Source organism: Bombus vosnesenskii, unplaced genomic scaffold, assembly GCF_011952255.1.
Source record: "Bombus vosnesenskii isolate JDL3184/JDL3185 unplaced genomic scaffold, Bvos_JDL3184-5_v1.1 scf7180000014838, whole genome shotgun sequence".
In the NCBI taxonomy this organism is placed as follows: Eukaryota; Metazoa; Arthropoda; class Insecta; order Hymenoptera; family Apidae; genus Bombus; species Bombus vosnesenskii.
Genome location: NW_022883677.1, coordinates 1 through 24,375, shown reverse-complemented (window position 1 = coordinate 24,375; position 24,375 = coordinate 1). Strand labels below are relative to the sequence as shown.

The following is a 24,375-nucleotide window of genomic DNA, read 5'->3' as shown; positions in this document are numbered from 1 at the left end:
TTATCTCCATTCATCTCTCCGAGTGAAACTATTTGACGTCGCCTTGAATAGGCTCAGACAGTTTTGTCGGGGGTCCGTGTCGTCGACTGTAGCCAGCTCGCACGATCGTGAATGGAAAGACTCGTATAAAATCAAAGGGCCGACAGACTCTTCCTGCTTAGACGAGATCAATGAGATCTCGTTCAATAGAGAAGTTACCTGCTCGACCGCCGGCGCCGTATTACCCTTCAAAGTCACCGGAAAGTCATATAAGCCAACCGATGCAGCCTAACCTTTATCCACAGATAAAATAGGTTTCTCTTATTCCATCTGAATTTCTAAAGAAACCAAGACTCGATTTCAGTCTGGTTAAAAGCTTCGCTCGATTAAAGCTGTTTTTCAAGCAATAACCTACTTTGTGAATTTCATGCACGCGAATCCAAGTATGTATGCGGCAGAAATGAAGCTTTCGTGCATGTCTAATTGTAAATTGATGCGAAACAATGCGCATGCGCCGAAATCCCATCACTTTGCGGATCCACATTGTGCCTTTTATTAAGGCGCCTTGTTTGTTTACTCTTCTCGAGCTAATTCTTCACTATTATTATCTACATTATTTTCACTGGCTAACAACTGGTTGGTCTGCAATTGACTAACCAATACAAATTTTTCGTTACGTGCATATATTCGAAAGAATTCGAAATTAAATTATCATGTATTACGGGCAGTTACGATAGAGTGACACAAAGCAATCTGTGTTTGGATGCCTCCACTCGTGGACAATATCGATATAACCTAAATGCGATAAATCGCGAACGTTTGATTCGACTCATGGGAAATTTACGCGTTTTTGAATCGTCCCGACTCGCACGCGAAATGCAGGTCAGAGAACCGTCTAATATTTATTGTTGAGATCGTGGGCTTGATCTTAATGGCGCGGCGGCACGCGATTCTTTACCAACTATGCTCCTTAACTCCAGCTCTCGACCTTCTTCCCTATTCAACTAGCTCGAGCAGTGAAATTGACTCTGCATGCCTGTGATTTTGGCAGGAAATGGGAGTCGAGTTCGTAGTGAATGCACATTGTGTATACGTGTTTTAGGTGGTTTGTGTGAGTTTGTTGCGGAGATTCGAGACATTTATTTAACCTCTTTATCATATTCGAGCCTGTGCAATATAACCATATCTTAAATGTAATAAGTTTTATTTTTTAGTGCAAAGTTCTTGAAATATATAATGCACACAATAAGAGTATAATATTTTATATATATATATATATATATATATATATTATATTTAAGAAGTTTGGGATAGTTTAAAGATGAAATAAATTGCTTTTTAAGTTTAATCTCTTACTTTCGACGAAATCAAGTTTCTCTGGAATTTGGTGGAGTTTAAGATTTGATATCGGTGTCGTAGGAGTTATGTGACACTTTAAGGTGGAATAAATCTAGCGAGGAGCTTAAGGTGCGGCAAAGGAGCGTGGAATGTTGCAATAGAAATTTATTGCAGTGTTAGTGCATTGGTAGATTGATCAAATTTACGTGTAGCGTGGGTAACCAATGGTAAATATTTTGCAATGTGTATAATTTCTCAGTAATCTGAGGCTTATAAAATCTATTGACAACTAATGGGAATTGTTGATTTAACAGATCAATTTTAAATTCCTCGTTAATCTAAATTTTTTTAATCCTATTTACAGCTAAACCTTACGACGAAAAATTAACGAAGTGGAATAAAAATGGCATTGTGATTCTTCTCGTCGGGTATTGGTGTCACATCAAATTTAAGAGACAGTTTTACTTGCGGATGCTGCGTGTTACGTTGGTGAAGTCGACGAAAGCGTAAAATAGGAGCTCGTCCGAAATACACTAACGCGGAAGGTTAAATTTAACGCAAAAGGCTGAGAAATTAGTTTAGAACTCGAAGTTTCATTGGTACGACGCTCTTGAGACGCATTCAAAGAGGTCGGCGACCTCGAAAGGGGATGAACGCAACTGTTTCGTGGGAATTTCTTATTGTGGCTTATTTGGATAAAGCTACTTTAAAATCAGCGCTGGATTCGTCTGTATTTTGCCCGGAAATCATAAAATGTTTAGGCCAGGCGACTCCATGTACAGAAAATGTTATGTCCACTTTTTACGTCCGTAGAATTCAACTCTTTACTACTATGCACTTCTTCTCCAAAAAAATATCGCGTTTCAATATTAAAAAAAGTTTCAATAATATACTATCCATTAGAAGAATGATAACATGATAACCTTACAAATTATTAGTATTAACAAATTCTTATTGTCGTATAGAAATGCCAACTATTGCTTCGGTAAAACAAACAAAGGAATTTTACAGGTAAATTTTACAAATTACAAGTCATCTTGTAACGCAAAATACGACGTGTAAAATTGTCTCAATTTATTAATAGTATTAATAAATTATTATGATAAAAGATGCAGGAATCTTAGCCTCATGAGAAATTAGAGATGAAAATGAGTGGGAAAAGATTAATCACTGGTCCTCCTAAAAAGATGCAGTCCCATGGATGGATGGTTGTGCGAGTATTACAGCAGCGCAAAACCGTTCCCCGAATTCTCATCCCGGACGTCGTACGACCAAAGACAAAAACAACTCACTGGAGGGCATTGCGGAGAGACATTCATCGAGGACACAATAGTATTATTCCAGGAAGTGCTAGTTCTTCCTAGATTCCGGTCACAATGTTCTTAACGCCTGGAAATTAGTCTTGACCAGGAAACATCTATAACGGCATGTATTTTTTGCCGTGATTGTAAATCTGTTTGGAACATGCGGTTTGTCCGTTAATCTAGGCGCTGTTGTTCAATTGAGTCAATATTATTTGTTGGTAGATTAGTGTGTGCAAGAGCGCTCTATCCATTATTGACCAATTCGAGCACGTATTGGTAAATTTCACACCGGCAATTACGATGAAATCGTTCGTGGTCGCTGGAAATTAGCAGTATCGTTTGCGGTCGTGAGCTGATTGACACTGCGTGAGCGGGGAATTATGTGAAGCAGCTTTGCTTTGTCGTTTCCTGCATTTAATAGATTTACGGCGGTGGACAGAGTTTGTAAAAAATGAAGACAAGGTAGAAAAAGATTATTTTTCATTTTTTACTATTAGATTATTTTCAAAGTGATCTTTTCAGTGAAATATGATTGACAAAAAATAAGATCTATAATTGAATCATTATAGAAAATAGAATAATATTGATAATAAAGAAATAAAAATCAATTATAGAATAACATATAATAATAATAATAACAATAATGTGGATAGACTTTATGTTTACTTTTATATGTATAATGATACTGTTTGATCCTTGAATTAAAGTTAAGATTAACGTTGCGATTATGATTATCCTTTGTCTGACTAAATATATTTGAAGTATCAATTACAGTAGAATTTTTGAAAGATTCTTGGCTGTTAAACAAATAACTGGTTCCTTTATTGTTAGGGAAGTGATACATTTACACTGTACATGAGAGTGTGTGTGTAAGGGTTAGAGGGCGTCAAGGACTTAGTGGAGACAAAAGACTGTTGCCAGATGTTAGAAGAATCTAGGATAGTCGGTTGGCGACCAGCGTGCGTGCAAGACGTTCGTCAGAGAGTAATATAGATGTATAACTGTTGTGTGGGAAATATAGTCAATAATTTGTATTCCCAAATCCTCGAATTTCCTTAACATTTATATTTCGCTCAATTATCATAGAATCGTGAAACTGACTTTCACTTCAAATTTTGTCTGTTTCAGGAGTAACAAGTACCTGCAAAAATCATCCATCAGCCGGATATGTGCTGTCGGAGGGTTTTTCATTAGCATTCCCGTCTTTCTAACTGGTAAGAACCAATTCCTTCAATGCTGTCAACTTTAACCTTTTGAAAGATACTAGTACATAAGTTATACGTTTAATTTTTCTTGAATTCAGGCATGAATCTAAAAGATACTGTGAACTATCTCTGAGTGTATGAAATCAGTTTAGAAATCCAATGGAAATAAAGTTAATTTTAACGCCGAATAGTCATTATTTTTCTTAGAAAAATAAAAATGATCGTCTTTTAGGGAAGTTTTAACAGATTAATTTATAAAGAGCTGAAACAGAATATTCATGTCATGCATGAATACGGCTGGTGGATGGATCGAGATCTAATCTAAAGTTTACGTTGTGTCATGCTAGTTTACACAGCTATCATTCGCTCGATCGATCGTTAAGCTGTTGAACTCGATTCAAGACGGACATTTTGACTCTGTTCAGAAGAAAACTGCGTTTTAATAAATTTGACGGAATAGAAATTATGATAGACCACAACGTTTTTTTAATTATATCATAAAATTTATTTATTTTTTTTAATGTCATGTTAGAAACTTCAAATACTGTCCAAAACTTCGAACGTAATCGTTTTAGAAATTTGTAAATTACTTAACGACCAAAAATATTGAATTCTCTATTGTCTGAAGATAGATTCTCTATAATTTAAGTAATTTATTCGTCGAGAATTGATATATAAAGACTTAAATAATAAATTAATTGAAAAATAATTTGCGACTAGTATTGAAAATTTCAATGAAAAGCATATGTATATAGTTTACGCTTCGAGAATTATATGTATTGAGAATATGTATTTGCGCTGATTCTTTGTCCCGCTTGTTATGGCATACGTGTTATAATGATCCTCTAACAATGCTTTCAGGTATGATATTGTATACATTCATCCAGTTTCATTCGACGCCGGTGTCACGTAAAATGGATACTTGGGTTGCGAGAGAAAAGAAAGCTGAGTCGTAGCCCAACTATTAATTCTCTTTTATCGAACTTTATTATGACTTTGGCACTTACAGTAGAATAACGTTGAACAGAGAAAGGGGTGTTGTACAAGAACAGCAACTAGAACGAGAACTCCCCGGGCTGGATGAAGTCTCGGCTTATATACACCCTGGCTTGGGGATGTTGGGGGGTTTGGTGTGGATTCCAAGGAGTCCGAAAGTCGGGGTTGGGGCCTTATCTCTGATGGGGACTAAGATGCGTCGCGGCGTTGGCGTCCGACAGTCGGGAGTCGATGTCTTTTCTCTGAGAGGTAATTGGTGTCACACCGGCAATCGTTACGTCGGTTTTCATAGGCCTTGGCATCGTGTTTTGTGGATGCGCAATGGTCCATAACGTCTTCGTGTGGCAGAGGGTAAGAACATATCGCTATTAAAAAAGAAAACGAACACGTTCAAACACGTCTAAATCATCTTTTATGTGTATTTTACTCGGAAATCATTTTATCGTGAAATTTTGTTTTCAGAGTTACCATAATTTATCTGGTAGAGTTCATAAAAATTTTTCTGAAATCAATTGCAAGCTTTTAGGAAACCAGGATTTTTCACATTTTTAAGAAGCGTTATAATTATATTGCTGATCTTTATTTTATTCGTGCGAAATTGAAAAGTACGCAAATGGCGCAAAATGCATAAAATGCGCTAAAATATACGTATATAAGAAAACAAATCTCGATTAAAATTTTATTTCTTTGATTATGTTCGTAAAACTACAAACTTGTATAAAAATACGCATTCTAGTTATAAGTGTTAAAACATTCGATCTAGTCCTTATCACATTCATGAAAACCTCCATTTAACCATTCGTTGTATCAACGAACATTCATATGCAAAACTTACCACCTACCACATCCTCCGCGTATTAATATAATCCCCTTTTATAAATTATACACTTTAGAGTGGACTGGTTGGGTCAGAGTGATATAAGCTTACAAGTTCTCGAGGAGTTCTACCGAAGTTACATTTACGTTTGCATAATTTCACCGAAAAAGATACTCTGTAGAATGACAGGTTCGTTTGTTTATGTGATCCGCGATCGCAACTATTTCAAGGGGATTTTATAAATAACCATACACACGATATTCAGTGTATTTTCGTATTCTCGTTTATTTTTGGGAGATTTGTAAAACTGTTGAACAAAATAATTGAGTAACGATTATATTTGCTGAGAAAAAGTCTTTTTCTCTGTACCCCTCCTTCTACTTCAAGCATGTAGTATTGACAATAAGATTGACAATGGCTGAAAGTAATCCAAAAGAGTTTTCACCATGGTTATCGGTAACGAAAAAGATTTGAATCATCTTTAATACTTATTCGTAACTAGAATCATTTCAACTAAAATGTAAATTCTTATATTATAACTTTTTTAATTTGTTATGGCCCCTGACTACAACCTAACCTATCATTCTTATTTCGTAGGAGAAGACGAATGCCGTGAAGGCGTTAGCGCGCGAACAGTGCGAAGCGGCGGTACAGCTGCAGCGTCAGCAGCAGCTGCAACAGCACCAGAACCAGCACCAGCTACAACAGCAACAACAACTACGTGGCCCGTTAACCATCCACCATGCTGGCTGCCCAACGAAAGTCGGGCCCGTGACGAACCAACTAAATACCAGCCACGTGTCGTGTAAAATTTAGGTAAAAATAAGGAACTTGTTAATTTTCGAAAAGGAGATTAAGTTCTTTTTATTTTTTTACTCAATTTATACAATTTTTTCGGTTCGCGATGATACACTTTCGATGCTTGGATTAGTTAAGAATTTCTTTATTAGACTGACTGGATGATTTTGAAGGGAGCATTTATATTCTTCCATTCGTTGGAGTGGGAGAAGGTTTTGTTTATACTTAGTGTAAAATTCGGAGAACGGCTGGAGTGATCGAATGCCACTCAGGCGGCTGAGAACGGGTGCTGACCGGACGGTCACACGCGATAAGGCGTTCGGAATTTCGGTTTGTTATATACAGTTGCTCGAATTTCGTCTGTGACACACGCAACGCACGGCCGAGCTGCACAGTACCAACACTATCATCACCATCATCATCATCGACACGTGTCAATGTCTCCACCGCCCTTGTTGCTCTCATCGCCAGCTCCGATCGCGGCGACGCACAATCATCTGAACGTGAGCGGACACAGAAACGTGGTTACGCCACCGGATACACCAGCAGATAGATCGCCACCGAGTCCTGGAAATAAGCTAAATAGATCGCAGCATTTGCCACGGGAAGCAACCGGCAGCGTCAGTTCTGGTCTTCCGGCTGCCACATTGGATCTAAGTAGCGCAGCAACCACCAATAGTCCGCATGAATTGTCCACGTTAGTTTAGAAATTTAGTCCGAACATTATATCTTCACATAGGATTGGAGATTAATAGTTGATAGTTAATTTACACATCGATCTTTTTATTTGTAAATTGGGTCGTGGTTTAGAGTTGGTTTGTAAAAATTCGGTCCTAATTGTTAAATGATGAATATTGATTAAGAATAATAGGCATTGATGTACCAATCTTTTTTTAACTTATATACTTGAGCACACGCATTGGAGATTTCACTTTTATTCAGTGAAACAGCAACTTCATTACTCGCTTATTCAATACGGCAATTGCATATATTTCATGGACATTTTAACAATGTTTTGAATAATTTCTAACGGTACAATTGTGATGAAGTGAAAAAAATCGTGATAAGAAACAGAGAGAAAAGTTGCTCGTTAATGAATATTGACCAGAAATAAAGTAATTTCTAAAGAATATCCCGAAGACGTCGTAGATATTACGAAAGGAATGATTAATTTATACCCGCGTGTATCTTGCCATTACCATACTATTATTATTATTATTATTATTAATATTGTTAGTAGTACTCGATTACATTATTATTAATATTAATATTATTGCCTTATTATTATTAATGTTATGGAACCTCTAGTCCTAGGTTACTTTCGCTGCCACGAAAGGATAAGATTTTCGAATTTTTGACTATTACGTGTAATTCAAGTTTTCCTGTTGCGCATGCGCAGTAGAAAGAAAGTTAGCGGAACTCAAATCTCGAACTATAGAGAGTTGAAAAGTAGTAAAAGTAAAAAAGCACGAATAACATTTGTATTTGTGCTGGATTAAGTTTGATAATTGAAAATTGAGTTTGATGATAACATTTTTTTCGTATTCGCTTTGGTAAATATTAGTTTTATTTAAAATTGAACAAAGCATTTTATGTTTTTCAAATACGGTACATAATCGTAATATCGAATTTTGTAAACTGATAGTAAGAAACTCTATAATTCGAGACTGGAACTTTGATCAAGTTCACATTGAACGTAAACTGACTTAATTTTGTTATTTAAGCGTGTATACTATACGTGTTTGTTCCTTCTTCTCTTGTGCGCAGGCTATAGCTTAATTACTTCCAATAAACGCAGTTATATCGAATCAATGACCGATACAAATTTAGATATTAGGATTATTTAAACAAGAGATTAAAAACTAAAAAGTATTGTTTTTATACTGCATATGTACATATGCAATATGAACGACAGTTTGTGTAATAATATGTACCCCTCTTCTTAGTTTACTTTTGTATATTTTGCGACATTTGATATTAATTTTATGAGGAACGTACTTACACTTTATCTTTGTAATTAAATGTGAAATGAAAGAAAAGAAATGACATGAGAAAAGGAAATTCGATGTATGAGTATATACGAATTGACGGAATTAAAATTTAACGCTATATTTAAATAGAAGACGTGAAATATCTTGTCATCTTAAAATAACTTGATCATTCCTATTCTTTTACATAAAAACACTTTTCGACTGTAACTTAAGAAACATGTCTGCTAACGTGAAACGTGCCAGAAAAAATTAACAACTTCCATTAAATTGGCAAATTTCTCATTAATATCGTAAAACTCGCGTTTACAAAGATCAGATCAGTGTACATAATATACAAAACAAATGCAGAATATATAAATATAGCACATACGTTCTGAATTATATTCGAATTGGGCAGGGTAACCAAGTGAAAATATGTAAATTTCACGATGTGTAATGTACACTTTATCGAACTTGTAAGTAGTGTAGAAATAGAATATTTTACACGTAACAAAATATACAAACGACAATACACAAGTTAAATTATTTGTTAGATCCATGTATAACAAGCATAGTACAAAAGTGTTTTAGCTTTATGTACTGGTAATTATGAGAAATACCAACTTAATAGATGTATTTGGTATGTGCCTAGTTAAGAAAACAATAAGTTATTCTGAACAGATAAAGCATTTAGTAGCTTGTGAAGTATGAATTTTCGAAAACGTAAGTATTTTATATCTAAGTAGTTAAGAAACGCGAGCAAGGGAAATCAAACAAAGGAACAAAGTTTTTTTGTTTAAAAATATTTAATTTGTTGTTCTATTATCCGAGGTTAGAAGCGATAATGTACAAAATCTGAATAAATAAGATTCTTCAATATTATTGAATTTTAATTCTAGGGTAAAGTAATATATCCGCATATTTTATTTATATACAATATGTATAAATAATGATGTGATTTGACTAATTTTGTTGAAAGAATATTTGTACTTTTTACGTAAAACTTCAGTCTTTTACAAACTTTCTTGTAATTAATAAACCAGTAAACACAATATTAATAAAATCTATTAAAATTATAAACAAACTCATAAGTTTTAATTTTAGTCCTTAAAGGTTGAAATATTTTGCTCCAATGTCGAGACATTTGTTTTAATCCAAAACATTACTATACTGAATCGATAATGTTGCATGTGCCACGAAAATGATGATAGTGTCAGATAACTTGTTGTGAAACGGAAAAGCATTGCATGTACATTTCTGTTGTTTTGTTGACCATGAGTTTGATGATCTTTTAAACTTGCCCATAGCTAAGAAATCAAACAGTATATCTAAACGAAATTAATTTCAAATTATTTTTTAGGTTCTAAGCTTTTATCTAATCTTTCAGAAGTTGCAAAATTTATTCCACAAGAGTCTTTTTTATCATAACCAGGTACACATCTTAAAACCATTTAAGTCTTCCTTAGTAATTTCTTCTTATCTTTAATAGTAACGAAAATAATTTAGATGAACGTTTTAAAATTGACACCCTGTATATTAAAAATAAAAGATATATTTTCTTCATAATTGGATAGGCTTTTTACAATGGCAATGTACAAATATCAAAATTGCAATTATACTATAACATATGTATATATATAAGCTTCACATTTAAACACAAGATTCTTTATTATATTTTTTAATACCAATATTTTAATAATTATAACAAGGGTTTTTTAACAAGAGATGTATAACATTGTATACAAATTTTCAAAAACCTATAGATAATTTCAGTTATGCTCTTGCATCATTAATTGTTGATGGAACTCTTACCTCAATTCCATCTAGTTCCTTAGACATTACTATTTGACAGCCTAGCCGTGACCTGAAATTAAATATTATATAACTGAATATGTCAATAAATATATTTATTGCTATACAAATTAATACTAATACACAATAAGATTTCTATTTATCCATTTGAAAATCAACATTGTAAATATGCTAATTCCAACATAGATTTGTAATGATTATAGGGTCATAAATAAAAAACTATGAAAATTTATTATAATTTCAGTTTCGTAGTATTCAGAGATAGCGATTTGAAATTCTACATTGAGATGCAGATTTCGAAGTACCCAATACTAACCTGTTTTTACATAAATTTAAATAGAAAAATTCACTTTATAAAATATTAAAAGGTAATAGAATTAATAATGTGAATGATTTGATACTGATTATTATGAACTAACGTATCTGTTAATTCATATGCTAAATCCAACATGTCTAATTCTTCATCTGTTGGTTTGTCAGGAAGTGCATCATAAACTTCTTTCGAAAATATTAAATGGCACGTACTACAAGTTAATGTTCCTTCACAAGCACCTATATCAATTATATTTTAATATTACAACATACTTATATAATAAAGTATCAAAAGTTAAAAATAATAAGAATATTAAACTTGATAAAAATTAAAATTTTCAAATATTTTCTACCTCAAAATTATTTATTTTAAATTAAGTAAATTATGCTTCTTTAAAACATACCATATCCATCTAAATCAATTTCATTATTTACTACTATGTCTAATATAGTATCTCCAACTTTCCCTTTTGCTTTGATTCTCTCTCCACTTGCTTTAACAAACGTTATATTTACTCTGAAAATAATATTTATGAAAGATAAAAATTATCTCAATATAATTATTTTCTTTATTTTTTGTGTTTCTTCAATTAATCTTCTCTTAATTATACCTTAATTATATGTATCACTTATGATAATAGAAATAATTTAAAAATAAGATATACTTGTCTTAATAATACATAAATAAAATTCGTATATCATATATTTATAACAGTGTTATATTTTTAGTTGTTCACTGTCAATGTTGTTCTTATTAATACTATTCTATTAATACTATGTTATTTTTCTAGATGTTATACTCCTACAAAGAGAAAAATTTCTTAGACATTATTATTAGCATTATTATTTTGACACCAATTTTATATTGGAAGGTAAGTACTGAAATTCTATTAAAAAAAGAAGGAAAGCACAAGAAAATTTGTATCACTTACTCTTGTTTTTCTGAAAGTGGTTGCGTGGTCGATATTCCTCTTGTTGCCTGCAAAAAGGGCAACGTTGTGTTGCTTGTATATTTTGAATAATTTGATGCAATACCGAGAATTGATCTCGAAAATTTTTGTAATTGATTTACTAACGCCATTCCACTGTCATAAATATCATGAGTATGGGACACCCTGACCGAACACCAGATAAGTATTGCGGAAAATATCAATTGGAGATCAATTGTACTTTGTACAAAAACTTCCACGGCATTCTTCGGCTGCTATACTGGGACGTTCCCTTACTGTGATAGGTTATAAAACGATTCCTAACACAAGTGACGTATCTCTACCGGACACGTGCTCTTCGGGCCACACGTTTTATGATACAAGACCAGCAAAATGATCAATGTGTAATTTTACATATCTTACACTTTTTCCAAATGAAATATTGTTTTTATTAAACGTTTAAAACCTCAGGCAACATTTATTTCATCTGATTTCAGTTTTACAAATATATATCTATAATACATATCTGTATAAATTACGGTCTGGTTATATCAAACAGGGACCGACACTCGCTAGGGAAAACTGCCCAAAAATTGAATCGTAAAAACCAATATGAAAGACAACAAATTTCTCGTTCTGCGGAACAAATAGAAATGAGCAGAGTATCTTTATCTTTATCTGAGACATTCAAAGCGTATCACGCATACGCTAAACATGAAGAAAACTTTCTTGTCTTCCATGTTCATTTTTCCCTTTCCATTGCCGAACGGTTTCTTCTATATTTATTTATATGTTCGTGATTGATGCTATTGACAACATACAACTAAGGGGAAATACGAATAGTAATAGATATATGTATAATTCATTATGCAATTTTATAGAATTAAATCTTATTTATCTTCAGATATAAAAACTATATTTACCAGCTGAAACACTAACGCATATGCAGTATAATATAATCTACTTAACAATCTCGTTTTAGTTATAATATGTGATTAATTCTTTTGCTATTTCGCTATAAACAGTTTCTTGTGCATACAATATTTTTTTATAGTATTCTAATATATTGTTAGATATTGTAAAGAAAGTAAAATACAGTTATTGAAGTTTGGGAACATTCAATGTTAACCTTGCTTCAAAAAATAATCTTTCGAATGAATGGGGAATAGATTTTTAGTATTATAGTTGGTATAATGTCATCATTGTTTACAATGTGTTAGAGTTAAAGAAATGAGACAAATTAATATTTCAGAAGCAAATTCAATATTTAAATGATGTTATTTTAAAATGGCAGATGATATGAATGTTCTTTTTATACGAGGAAATGGAAACGTATGTATGGTAATGGAAACGTAATGGTTTTAACATTATTTTAGTACAAGATCTTAGCATAATAGTAATTAACAGTATCCATTACCTTTTAGTCAATTTTTGAAAAATGACATATATGATAATTTGCAATAGTTTGATAATAAAATACTTGTATCAATATTAATAACGTATAATTTGCTATCTCAAAAGGATACAGACACAGCCAATGATAATGTTTGGGATGATAGTGCATTAATAGAAGCATATGATAAAGCAATATATTTAGCAAAAGAAGAAGTTATCAAGCGAATGGGAATGGATGTTGGAAATTCTCAACCGAAAGAAAACCTACAAAATCTTAAGCAGCCTAAACACGCAAGTAAATTACACAAGGTTGTGATTTTGATAGAATATTACAAATTTGATACAGAATATTATTAAATATATTGATTAAGAAGCAAATTATTTTATTTTGCTATTTACTTATATTTATTTGTATACACATCTTCTCTCTATAGAAATGGATCATAGGAGCACCTTATCGTGCAATATACTCAGAGGATGGAGAAACTTATGAAGCTATAATATCAAAAATTTACGAAAACAATGGCACGTGTTGAAGTGGTTACCACTTCTAAGAAAACTCTACATCTGGTCTTTTTTAGTTTTCTCAAGCACTGAAGCCATCGACAGCGTGTAGACAAAAGACTGCGACGAAGTCAGGCCATAAACAGTAGACAGGCGACGTTGGCTTCGGGGTTTTTCAGTTATTAGGTAACACAGCTAGCGTGCGGATCTGGACCAGCTCAAATTGTATTTTTACTTATTACACTTCTATTTAAATATATTTTCTACCTTACAATTTATCCACGTGTTTTCTCTGTTTACACACCGAATAACCTCAACAGGTTATGGGCCCAGGGCTGTAAATTGCAAGGTAGCAACGTGAAATGAATAAATTGTTAAAGTGTTGTGCTTAGTAAAATAAGGGATAGTGCTAAAATGGAATCAGCAAGTGCGAAGGTCGAGATGTTACGCGGCGAAGAAAATTGGCTCCAGTGGCGTTTTGTTATGCGTACACTTTTGGAGGAAGATGACGACCTGATCAACGTGTGTGAAGGGAATTTGTGTCATCCAGGTAACAGCGCGGAGAAAGAAATCGCTCGTGGAAGATTTTTGAAAGCAGATCGATTAGCGAGAAAATTAATCGTGACCTCAGTAGGAAAGAAACCGTTGGATCTTCTTTTATGTTGCACGACAGCACATGAAATGTGGAAAAAGCTGAATACAGTATATGACATGAAGTCGGATGAGAATTTAAATATGGTCCAGAAGCAGTTCTTCGATTTTAAATGGGAAGAATCTGAAAATGTCTCTTACAACCTATCAAAGTTGGAACTCATAGCGGCGAAGATGAAAGTCCTTGGGAGTGAAATTGGCGAGAAAATGCTGATAACACGCATTTTATCGGTGTTACCAAACAAATTCGATCATTTTCACAGTGCGTGGGATTCCGTGGAAGAAGAAAAGAAGACCTTAGACAGGCTTAGTACCAGGCTGATGACGGAAGAAATTAGATGGAAGAAAGACGACCAGGAAACATCGGTGGCACTGGTAACAAAAGGTAATAATTATAAAAGGGAACAGCAGAAGCAGTCAAGTAAACGTGAATACGAGAAACAAGGACCAAGTTGCTTTAACTGTGGAAAAGTTGGCCATCTAAAGAAGGATTGCTTTAGATGCTTTATATGCAAAAGGAAAGGCCACACCAGCAAAAACTGTTTTAAAAATAACAAAAGAAGCAACAATAGAGACAACCAGGAACCTAGAAACCAAAATCGGGATCACAGCGGAATTGGTCTATTAGGAAGTACCTCAGCGATACAAACGGCAAACGCTGATGTTTGGATAATCGACTCAGGAGCTACGGATCACATGACAGGACGACGGGAATGGTTCAGCGTTTTCGAAGAATTCGATAACACGGTGAAGATAGAGATCGGCGATGGTCCGTTCATGGATGCGTGCGGCAAAGGAAAAATCAGAGTAGAGACTTTTGTGGACGGCAAATGGGTAACATGTACAATGAACGATGTTCTATACGTACCAGGTATGAAAAGAAATCTGTTTTCGATTAGATCTGTCGCAAGAAGGGGCATAGATTTTTGTATTTCAAAGGAAGGGACCAATTGCATATTTTTACAAAATCAGAAAATAATAGCAAGAGGTTCTGTTATCGGAAATTTGTATAAAGTAGATATGCGAGTTATCATACCGTCAGTTTGTAATTTTAGCAATAGAGCGGAGTCAAACGCGGACACATTGCAGTTATGGCACGAACGGCTATGTCATCAGAACATCAGACATGTTAAAGAATTCTTAAAGAATTCAAATATGAAAGTTGTAGAGGATAATAACTTTTTCTGTGAAGGTTGCGCGTACGGGAAACAGCATAGATCGAGTTTTCACGAGAAAATCAATCGGGCGACTAAACCTCGCGAAATTATTTATACGGATGTATGTGGACCTATGGAAGTCGAGTCATTAGGCAAGAAACTGTATTTTCTGACATTTAAAGATGATTTTTCAAAATTCACAAAGATTTACTTCTTACGACGTAAGTCAGAAGTAATTGAAAAACTAAAAACCTTTTGCCTAGAAGTTGAAAATCAATTTAAGGATAAAATTAAAGAAATTCATAGTGATGGAGGGAAAGAATTCCAAAATAAAGAAGTCAAAGAATTTTTAAGAAGTCAGGGAATTAGGCACACGATTAACGTCCCATACACTCCTGAACAGAATGGTGTCGCAGAAAGGGAAAATAGAACAATAGTAGAGGCAGGTCGGTCGATGCTATATTCGAAACCAAATCTACCGCTGTTCTTATGGGCCGAAGCCATGAACACAGCAGTACATGTCATAAATAAGACGGGGCCGACAAGACAAGATAAGAAAACACCATATGAACTGTGGTACGGGAAACCGCCGAATTTAGAAAAGTTTAGGGTTTTCGGTACTGAGTGCTTTGCTCACATACCTGCGGAGAAAAGGACAAAACTTGACAAAAAGGCTAACAAAGGATATTTGGTAGGCTATTTAGATGACGAACGAGGGTATCGAGTGTACGTGCCAACAGTAAAAAATGTAATATTAAGCCGTGACGTAATATTTAAGCCTGAACTAGAAAATGCGAAATTCGTAAAATTAAGTTTACCGAAAATTGTCGAGCGCGAAGATGTGAGTGCGCAGAGCGATAGAGCATGTACGTATGAAAGTGCAGAGAGTGAACATGAAAAACAACCTCATGGAACTAGCGACAATGTGAGACAATTGAGAGATAGAGATAAGATCAAACGAACCGATTTTTATGGTAACCCAGTAACGTACGTGGCGGAAAAATTACCGGTGGATTTTAATGAAGCGATGAGATCCGAAAAGAAAGAGTTATGGGAAACAGCTATGAATGATGAAATGAAATCGCACCATGAAAATAAGACGTGGATACTTGTAGAAAAACCTAAAGATCAGAAGGTACTTAGCAATAGGTGGGTTTTAACGATAAAGCTAAATCCGGACAACTCGGAACGATACAAAGCGCGACTTGTAATAAAAGGGTGTTCACAGAAAGAAGGCATAGATTATAAGGAAACATATAGTCCCGTTGCTCGGTTTGACACAATTAGATTAATGCTCGGTATTGCAGCCAAAAATAATTTACACCTCGGACAGTTCGACATTAAAACCGCATTCTTATATGGAAGTCTGAAAGAAGATATTTATATGAAACAACCTAAAGGTTATGATGATGGTACAAATCGGGTTTGTAAATTGCTAAAAAGCCTATATGGCTTAAAGCAGTCTCCAAGATGTTGGACGGAACGTTTCACAAAATTTATCTCGAACTTAAAATTTTATCAGAGTAACGCAGATCCTTGTTTTTATATTTATACAAAAGACGACAAATTAATGTTGATGACCATATACGTAGACGATGGACTGGTAGCAGCTTCAGACGAATCTTTAATTGATAAATTCTTCGATGATTTAAATAAAGAATTCAAAATTACGAGTTCGAAAGAAGTAAAGAGTTTTCTTGAACTTGAAATTAATAGGTTAGAAGATGGTTCAATATTCATTCATCAGAGTAGGTATATCGAAAACATATTGGAAAAATTTAATATGAATGAGGCAAACAGTGTTTCTACACCTATCGAGACTAATTGGAACGAAAGTAACATAGGCGATAATGATTGTAACGCACCATACAGAGAAGCCGTAGGGAACTTAATGTTTTTACAAACCGTAAGTAGGCCAGATATTAGTTTTGCAATAAATATAGCGGCGAGACACTTAGAGAATCCAAACCAGTATCAATGGAAATTAGTCAAACGAATTTTGCGCTACATAAAAGGGACCGCAGACATGGGACTCTTATATACAAAAGCAGGCAGTCTCGAAACCTTTAGCGACGCTGACTATGCAGGCGACAAAGAAACAAAAAAGTCGACATCAGGCGTTGTATGTAAGTATGCGAATGCGGCCATCGCATGGCAATGTAAGCGACAACAATGTATAGCTCTATCTACGACCGAAGCTGAATATGTCAGTGCAGCCTCAGGAGCGAAAGAAATTATGTGGCTAAAGAAAATATTTCTTGAATGTAAATTAGAGATCCTTAAGTATATGCTATGTGTAGACAATACTAGTGCCGTGAAATTAATTAAGAATCCAGAATTCCATCAAAGAAGTAAGCATATTGACGTAAGATATCATTTCTTGCGAGATTTATACAATAGAGGCGAAATTGATATAACGTATGTAACAAGCGAAGAGCAATTGGCAGATATATGTACAAAGGCGTTGCCAAAACCGAGATTTGAATATTTAAGGAAAAAGTTAGGTTTGAAAAGTAAAAAAGATATTAAAATGTAATTGTTTGTAAACATGTAGAATTTTTAGGGAGGGTGTCGAAGTGATTATTACTTCTCAAAAAAAAAGAGGAAAAACTCTACATGATCTGTTTAGTCTTCTAGTTTTTTTTTTTGTGTAATAAATTAATTTGTATGGAAAAGAGAAAGGCGGCTGGCAAATGTACTTGAGAAGGCATTGACAAATTAATTTTCAGATATTTACGACAAGAGTTAGAAAATATTAAGAGATAATTTGTAAATTTGAGATAATTGTTTGTAGGGATGTAGAGTTTTAGGGAGGGTGTTGAAGTTCACTTCTAAGAAAACTCTACATCTGGTCTTTTTTAGTTTTCTCAAGCACTGAAGCCATCGACAGCGTGTAGACAAAAGACTGCGACGAAGTCAGGCCATAAACAGTAGACAGGCGACGTTGGCTTCGGGGTTTTTCAGTTATTAGGTAACACAGCTAGCGTGCGGATCTGGACCAGCTCAAATTGTATTTTTACTTATTACACTTCTATTTAAATATATTTTCTACCTTACAATTTATCCACGTGTTTTCTCTGTTTACACACCGAATAACCTCAACAGCACGTGTGTTGTAAAATTTGTAGGTAATACCTTTAGCATGATGGTTATGTCAATTAAGAAATGTACTAAAAATACATATATATATGAAGTAAAGGCTTTCGCATAGTCTATCACAGTGTCATTCAGCAGGTCCTTAACTGGGCAGGAGTACCTGTCAATGTCTATGGGGAGACCCGTGGGATATAGGGTCATGAACCATAAACATGCATGTTACTTATTGTTCATTATTAGCTGCTTGGAATATAATTCTCCTCATTAGACGAGTGATTATTACTACATATATCAAGGCAAACATTTATACATATACATTTATGCACGGGAAATTCTAATACATTGCCTGTAAGGACAGTAACCGAATGGCACTCAGTCATTCTATTAAATGACAAAAATTTCTTTTACTCTGTGTTTAGGCTATGGTAATACACAGAAAGTCGAGTTGAGTTCTCTTTTAGAATCAGAGGGTTTGCAAAGTCAAATAGCACAACAAAAGAAAGCTTTGGAAGAGAAATTCAATGAAGAGAACGATGAGACTTGTGAGACTAATTTTTCTACAAATGTAAATTCGAAAAAATATAATGTAGAAAAAATGGATTGTGACTCTGAAGAAGCAAATGCGTATAAACATCACTTCATACCGGGACCATCTTTCAATTCGATGACTGATATAATGCCACCTGCACCTCCTTTACCACCACAATTAATGGCCAAGTAAGTACAATTTAAAAATTCTAATGGAATGCTGAATACTTCTAATATTAATAAGTAATTTGGAATATGTTTAACATTTTATTTGGAAAAAAATACGAAATTTTAATAAAATGTACTAGATCACCAGATAATGATACAGACGCACTTTCAAGTATGTTGATGTCATGGTATATTAGTGGTTACATGGTATATTACACAGGTAATTATTTCATATAAGTATTTTATTGTATATTAAATTTTCAATGGACTATGTTATTTCTTTTGTAGGTTATTATCATGGTTTGAAACGAGCAAGAAACAATCAAGAGAACAGGAAGAACTGTTGATTATATCAATTTTTTCAATAACAATATAACAATAATATAAGATATAATAAAATATAAAACTCATTGTATTTATTTACTTCAATTATTTGAAATAAAGAACAGCTTTATTTTCATATAAGACTTTAAGACTTTTTTAAAAATAATTACTAAGATAAGAAAACATAAAAAACATATTTTTGATAAAATACACTCACATATATATGTCGGGTTATCATTAGGATTTAAGGCGCGTAATGATCCTTCGTTTGAATTAGCCATTGTTTTACGAAACAGAGAATATATTTACGCGAATAAACAAGATTTTACAAAATATTATGAATAATGAGTTTAATAAATAATAAGATTAACAAACGATAAGTTTAACTAATAATTAGATTAAAGATTAATAAGTTTAACGAACAATAAGAGGAACGAATAATTAGCCATTGTTTTACGAAACAGAGATTATATTTACGCGAATATACAAGATTTTGCAAAATATTATGAATATTGAGTTTAATGAATGATAAGATTAACAAATGATAAGTTTAACTAATGATTAGATTAAAGAATAATAAGTTTAACGAATAATAAGAGTAACGAATAATATGTTTTACGAATAATAAATTTAACGAATAATGAATTTAATTAACGCTATTAACAATGTTCCTGGGTTCAAACGAATCCACGGTCAACGGGATAACTTTTTACTATGCGTAGAATAATTTTAAACACAAAAAAATACGATTGCTAAGACACTCGGTAAATTGCTCGATGTATCACTTTCCAAGGCGATCACACGAATGAATATCTGATGAAAATCTTTTTCGCTATACGACTGCATTTGTTTGTTATATGCTCGCTGGAAACATCGAGAAGGTTCCAATCGTTGTTGCTAGGCAATTTCTGTCAAAAGTTTGTTGTATACTCTTTGGAAACATCGAGAAAAATTCAAACGCCGTTGCTAGGCAGTTTCTGTCTGGAGATTGATTCCTAATACAACGTGTGTCCCATTATATCGACATCTCTAAAGTACAATTCTATGTGATTTCTAGGGAGAACAATACAACCGATCCACACCTTCGTCAGGCAAAACGTTTATCCCGTGACCGTGGCTACGTTCGGCGACCAGTTGTCATCTCGAACCCACTTTCGCTTTCACAAATATCAAACAATTACAAATGACAATTGCTTAATTACAGTTATGATAAAATCTAGGCTAAAGCATTAGAAGGCTTCCTCAAAATTGCAAAGGGAAGGCTCCGGTTTTCCTTTCATCTCCGACATATATAATACAAGGATATAATACAACCGAACATTTTAAACTTAGCCTATAGCGCGTGCGCGCACACACGCGCACACACATGACACACATGACACACATGACACACATGCGCGCATACACACATGCACACACATGCGAATGATTTCTCGAACGATAATGCATTTATTTATATTTTTCAATATCTGTCCTTACGATTGCGTATTTATTTGTTCCACGTATCATATTTATCTATTTGCATAACTGTAGGTGACATTTTTTTTAACAATTTTGCTAATATTTCATAACTTTTTAATTCATATTTCAAAGTGGTAACAGGTGTTTCTTTCTTTTCAAGTCTCCTCCATATCGGGCTTATTTCTAGTAGCCACGCTTGCTTACAAAGCAATTTTATATCTGCACAAGAATATCTTTCAGTACATTTTACTATGTGGTTTACAATATCTGTATTTTCTAATAAGTGGTTGCTAAGGTATAATTTGAATATACCAAGTCGAGCAACTTCATTGGGTTATGATACGTATATTTGCTTTTCGAGACGCCTGAGTAAAGCTGCATCAATGCCCCTAATAACATATTTACAATAAATATTATCGTTCTATTATACTAATAATAATGAAGGAATACTTCAAACAACACAATAACATATTTGGAATTTGGAGAAATATTACGATATTTTCTACTTAGAAAACATTGAAATAACGTGATATACGTACCAAGGGGAATTAGTTGTAGCCAGAAGAACTACATTAGAATTCTCATTAGACACTAATCCATCCAATCTAGAAAGAAGTTCTGATCTGAATCTCTTTGCAGGTTCAGACAATATACAGTCTCCTTTATTTGTGGCGATCCAGTCAATCTCGTCGATAAAAATAATTGTAGGCGAATGACTATAGGCAAGTTCAAATAAAACCTGTTCAGTTTAACAAATGTATTATTCATTAAATATTATATTCGAAATTCCTTAAATTCATTGCCTCATCACGAATATGATATCATTTCGTTTTCCAAACAACTATTCTATTTATATATAAATGACGAAAAATAAAATCAAATCTTTTTATACCTAGAATCTCTCCTTCATAGACAAAGGAACAAAGAAACTTACATAGACAAAGCAACTTACACGTATATACTTCTCGGAATCGCCTCTCCATTTGCTGACCAATGAGCTGGCAGTTATGTTAAAAAAGGTGCAATGGCATTCTGTCGCGACTGCCTTCGCTAACTTCGTTTTCCCTGTTTTGTATATTTCTTGTAAACATGTACAGAAATGAAAAGAATACGAGTATCTTACCTGTACCAGGTGGGCCGTACAGCAAAATACCTTTCCAGGGGGAAAACGGGCCATCAAAAAAGATAGGATACTTAAGGGGATACACAACGGCCTCCTTAACAGCGGTTTTACATTCCTCTAGGCCTATAACGTCATCCCAATATACATTTAATTTGTTTACTATGATCTCCTGTGACGATACAAAGATAAAATGGCGTCTTCTCTATATTAAGTAAGTGTTACGTAATTTGATATTTGAAGCGTTACTGAAATCACGTCATCGTCGATATACGTTGGACGGTTTATCGACGGGAATTTTATCGTTTAAAAGCTTTACGATATGTATATTAATCGAAAATAACTTACGCATGAGATGTCCTCAGCCTCGTAATTCCGGATTATCTGAATAAAGCTTTTCAATGCATTTCAATATCTTCGATTGCATGGATTGTTCCATTGGGACGTTAAATAGCTCTTCTGATGAACGTCCATCACTCTCATTGGGGAATATTGACGTCACTGTCATTGCGAGATTAATATGATTCGTATTGTCATCAGTTATCTTCTGCTGTAGATTCGTCTCTTTCACAGGCTCACTTCTCGCTTGTTTACTAACAGATTTGGCTTTTGTCTCAATACTTCTACAAACACTGGATCATATTGTAATACGATACGTTGATACGTTGAATACGTTGAATACCGTTTAATATCGTTAAATAATTTAAATTCTTACGTTTTGCTTGCATTTGTCACTTCCCTCGTCATTTCCCTTCCAGTTATTTTCTTACACAATATGGGATATTTTTGAAATTTCATCTTGTAATAATTTTCATACTCTGCAACGATAATTTCCAAATCGATGTTGTCGCAAACCCGATGTTCGGGAGATAGACGAGCTTCCCGGAATAATACATCGCTAACGTCTATATACATAAAAAAATGTAGTTTTTAATTAATTATAGTTTTTAACTAATTAAAAATATTTTTCGCAATGACTGAACACTATAAGATAACCATCAAACAACTGTTTTATCTCTAGGTAAGACAGGCAAAAGAATGTATTTACTATATAAATCCTCGAAGATAATTTCTTGTCTTCTGCTTTTTAATTTTCAATTTTTAGATGGATAAGAATAATTTGAATTTATACTTCATATATTTGTTTATAACTAGTTAATCTACATAATCGATGGAGTTATTCTTAACTACTGAATTACCGATGTCGAATTTTCAAATTTGGTTTCGCCTTCTCTCTCCATGATGTCCACTGATTTCTATTTCGATTGGTCACTGACACTATTCAAAAGAATTGGAACTAGGAATATATTTTAATTATAATATACTCACCCATTGTGTTCCAAATAATCACATACAAGGTATAATATGTTCCGATGACGTTCCGAAATACGACTCTCCTCCTAATATAATTATTTTTTCATTACAATAATATAAGGTTTTTCATGTAATTTTTTGTTACATTTGCGAATTCAACGAGTTACACATGATTTTTCATGAAACACGAACGTTAAAAATATTTGATACAGTCTAATTATAAAAATTGTTAGAAGCAAAAGTCATAGATACTATGTGCGAGTATCGCATGAAACGAACAGCTATTAAGAGAACTGCAGCAATATTACAAATCAAATAACAAAACACACTCGTCTGTGACGTGGAAATTCTAAATTCTAAAATCTAAAATCTAAAATCTAAAATCTAAAATCTAGAATATTCCTTACCTTTTTTCGCAGATTATAAAATATCTTATTCATACTACCTTGCATCGATAAATCACCGTTCATAGTGACACTTTCAAATCGCCTATCGTTTCTCAATGGATACGAGAATTTCCGTTTATTACTTTAAAAACAACCCGTCCATTGCGTTTCTCTTAAAAAATTCTTTCAACTCTGTTGAAAACCGAGCATCAAACAAGAGACAAACGATTTGTTGTCATGGAAATGTTTGGTTCACACATAAGCAACGCACAAATATAATGATAGAATAGCTGAGTGTGTGTACTGTATAGTAAGATGGATGCAACATGGAAATAGAAAGAGAACACCATGTATAGATACTTCCTGTCCTTGTTTAATCAGGCATGCACACTAGTGGACACTGACGCTGCTCGTATACCGCTGTTACATATTTCCTGTACAAGTGCGCGTCATTAGACAAGGACGGAACATCCTCTCTCTACTTCTCTATCGCGTTTTTAGTTCGCTCACGCGCTCTGTACTTATATCTATTACATTTCCACCATAAGCAGCGGCCGAATTTATTGTAAATTAATTGGGGGAATATCTGGAGTTCTTTATCGGTTTCGACTGTAAAATCAGCAACTATTCGAATTTTTCATTCATAATTGTGACATTTTCGACTCTTCCGTTGCCAAGACCTTCTTGAGAGATTTTTGGCACGTTCCATCACCCTTGTTAAACGAGTGCACATTGGTGGATATATTGATTTTAAAAACCAATACGTGTACGAGATTTATTATCTCACTGGGACAAAGAAATCCGTTTTATT

General features: G+C 33.7%; 2 protein-coding genes and 1 long non-coding RNA gene across 9 annotated transcripts; 1 reads left to right on the top strand and 2 right to left on the bottom strand.

The window, feature by feature from the left end:
* Positions 1-3,043: 3,043 nt before the first annotated feature.
* LOC117240681 lies at positions 3,044-4,731 on the top strand. Its single transcript, XR_004494765.1, has 3 exons — positions 3,044-3,083; positions 3,750-3,835; positions 4,688-4,731. It is a non-coding gene; the product is annotated as an uncharacterized LOC117240681 (long non-coding RNA).
* Positions 4,732-10,083: 5,352 nt separating this feature from the next.
* LOC117240682 (adrenodoxin-like protein 2, mitochondrial) lies at positions 10,084-11,847 on the bottom strand. Its single transcript, XM_033506714.1, has 4 exons — positions 11,464-11,847; positions 10,936-11,048; positions 10,639-10,771; positions 10,084-10,271 (listed from the first exon to the last, which is right to left on the bottom strand). Exons 1-4 carry the CDS (start codon positions 11,610-11,612, stop codon positions 10,181-10,183), a joined length of 486 nt encoding a protein of 161 aa, XP_033362605.1. The 5' UTR covers positions 11,613-11,847; the 3' UTR covers positions 10,084-10,180.
* Positions 11,848-20,828: 8,981 nt separating this feature from the next.
* LOC117240683 (katanin p60 ATPase-containing subunit A-like 2) lies at positions 20,829-23,315 on the bottom strand. Of its 7 annotated transcripts, XM_033506715.1 has the most exons (8): positions 23,194-23,310; positions 23,064-23,120; positions 22,580-22,769; positions 22,213-22,496; positions 21,868-21,990; positions 21,697-21,809; positions 21,284-21,483; positions 20,829-21,133 (listed from the first exon to the last, which is right to left on the bottom strand). In XM_033506715.1, the coding sequence occupies exons 4-8, from the start codon at positions 22,214-22,216 to the stop codon at positions 21,079-21,081; spliced, it is 495 nt and encodes a 164-aa protein (XP_033362606.1). In that variant the 5' UTR covers positions 22,217-22,496; positions 22,580-22,769; positions 23,064-23,120; positions 23,194-23,310; the 3' UTR covers positions 20,829-21,078. The 7 variants fall into 7 exon arrangements, with proteins under 7 accessions (XP_033362606.1, XP_033362608.1, XP_033362609.1 ...); XM_033506717.1 differs by having other exon boundaries at positions 22,213-22,487; positions 23,064-23,310; XM_033506718.1 differs by having other exon boundaries at positions 22,213-22,484; positions 23,064-23,310.
* Between the last annotated feature and the right edge of the window lie 1,060 nt (positions 23,316-24,375).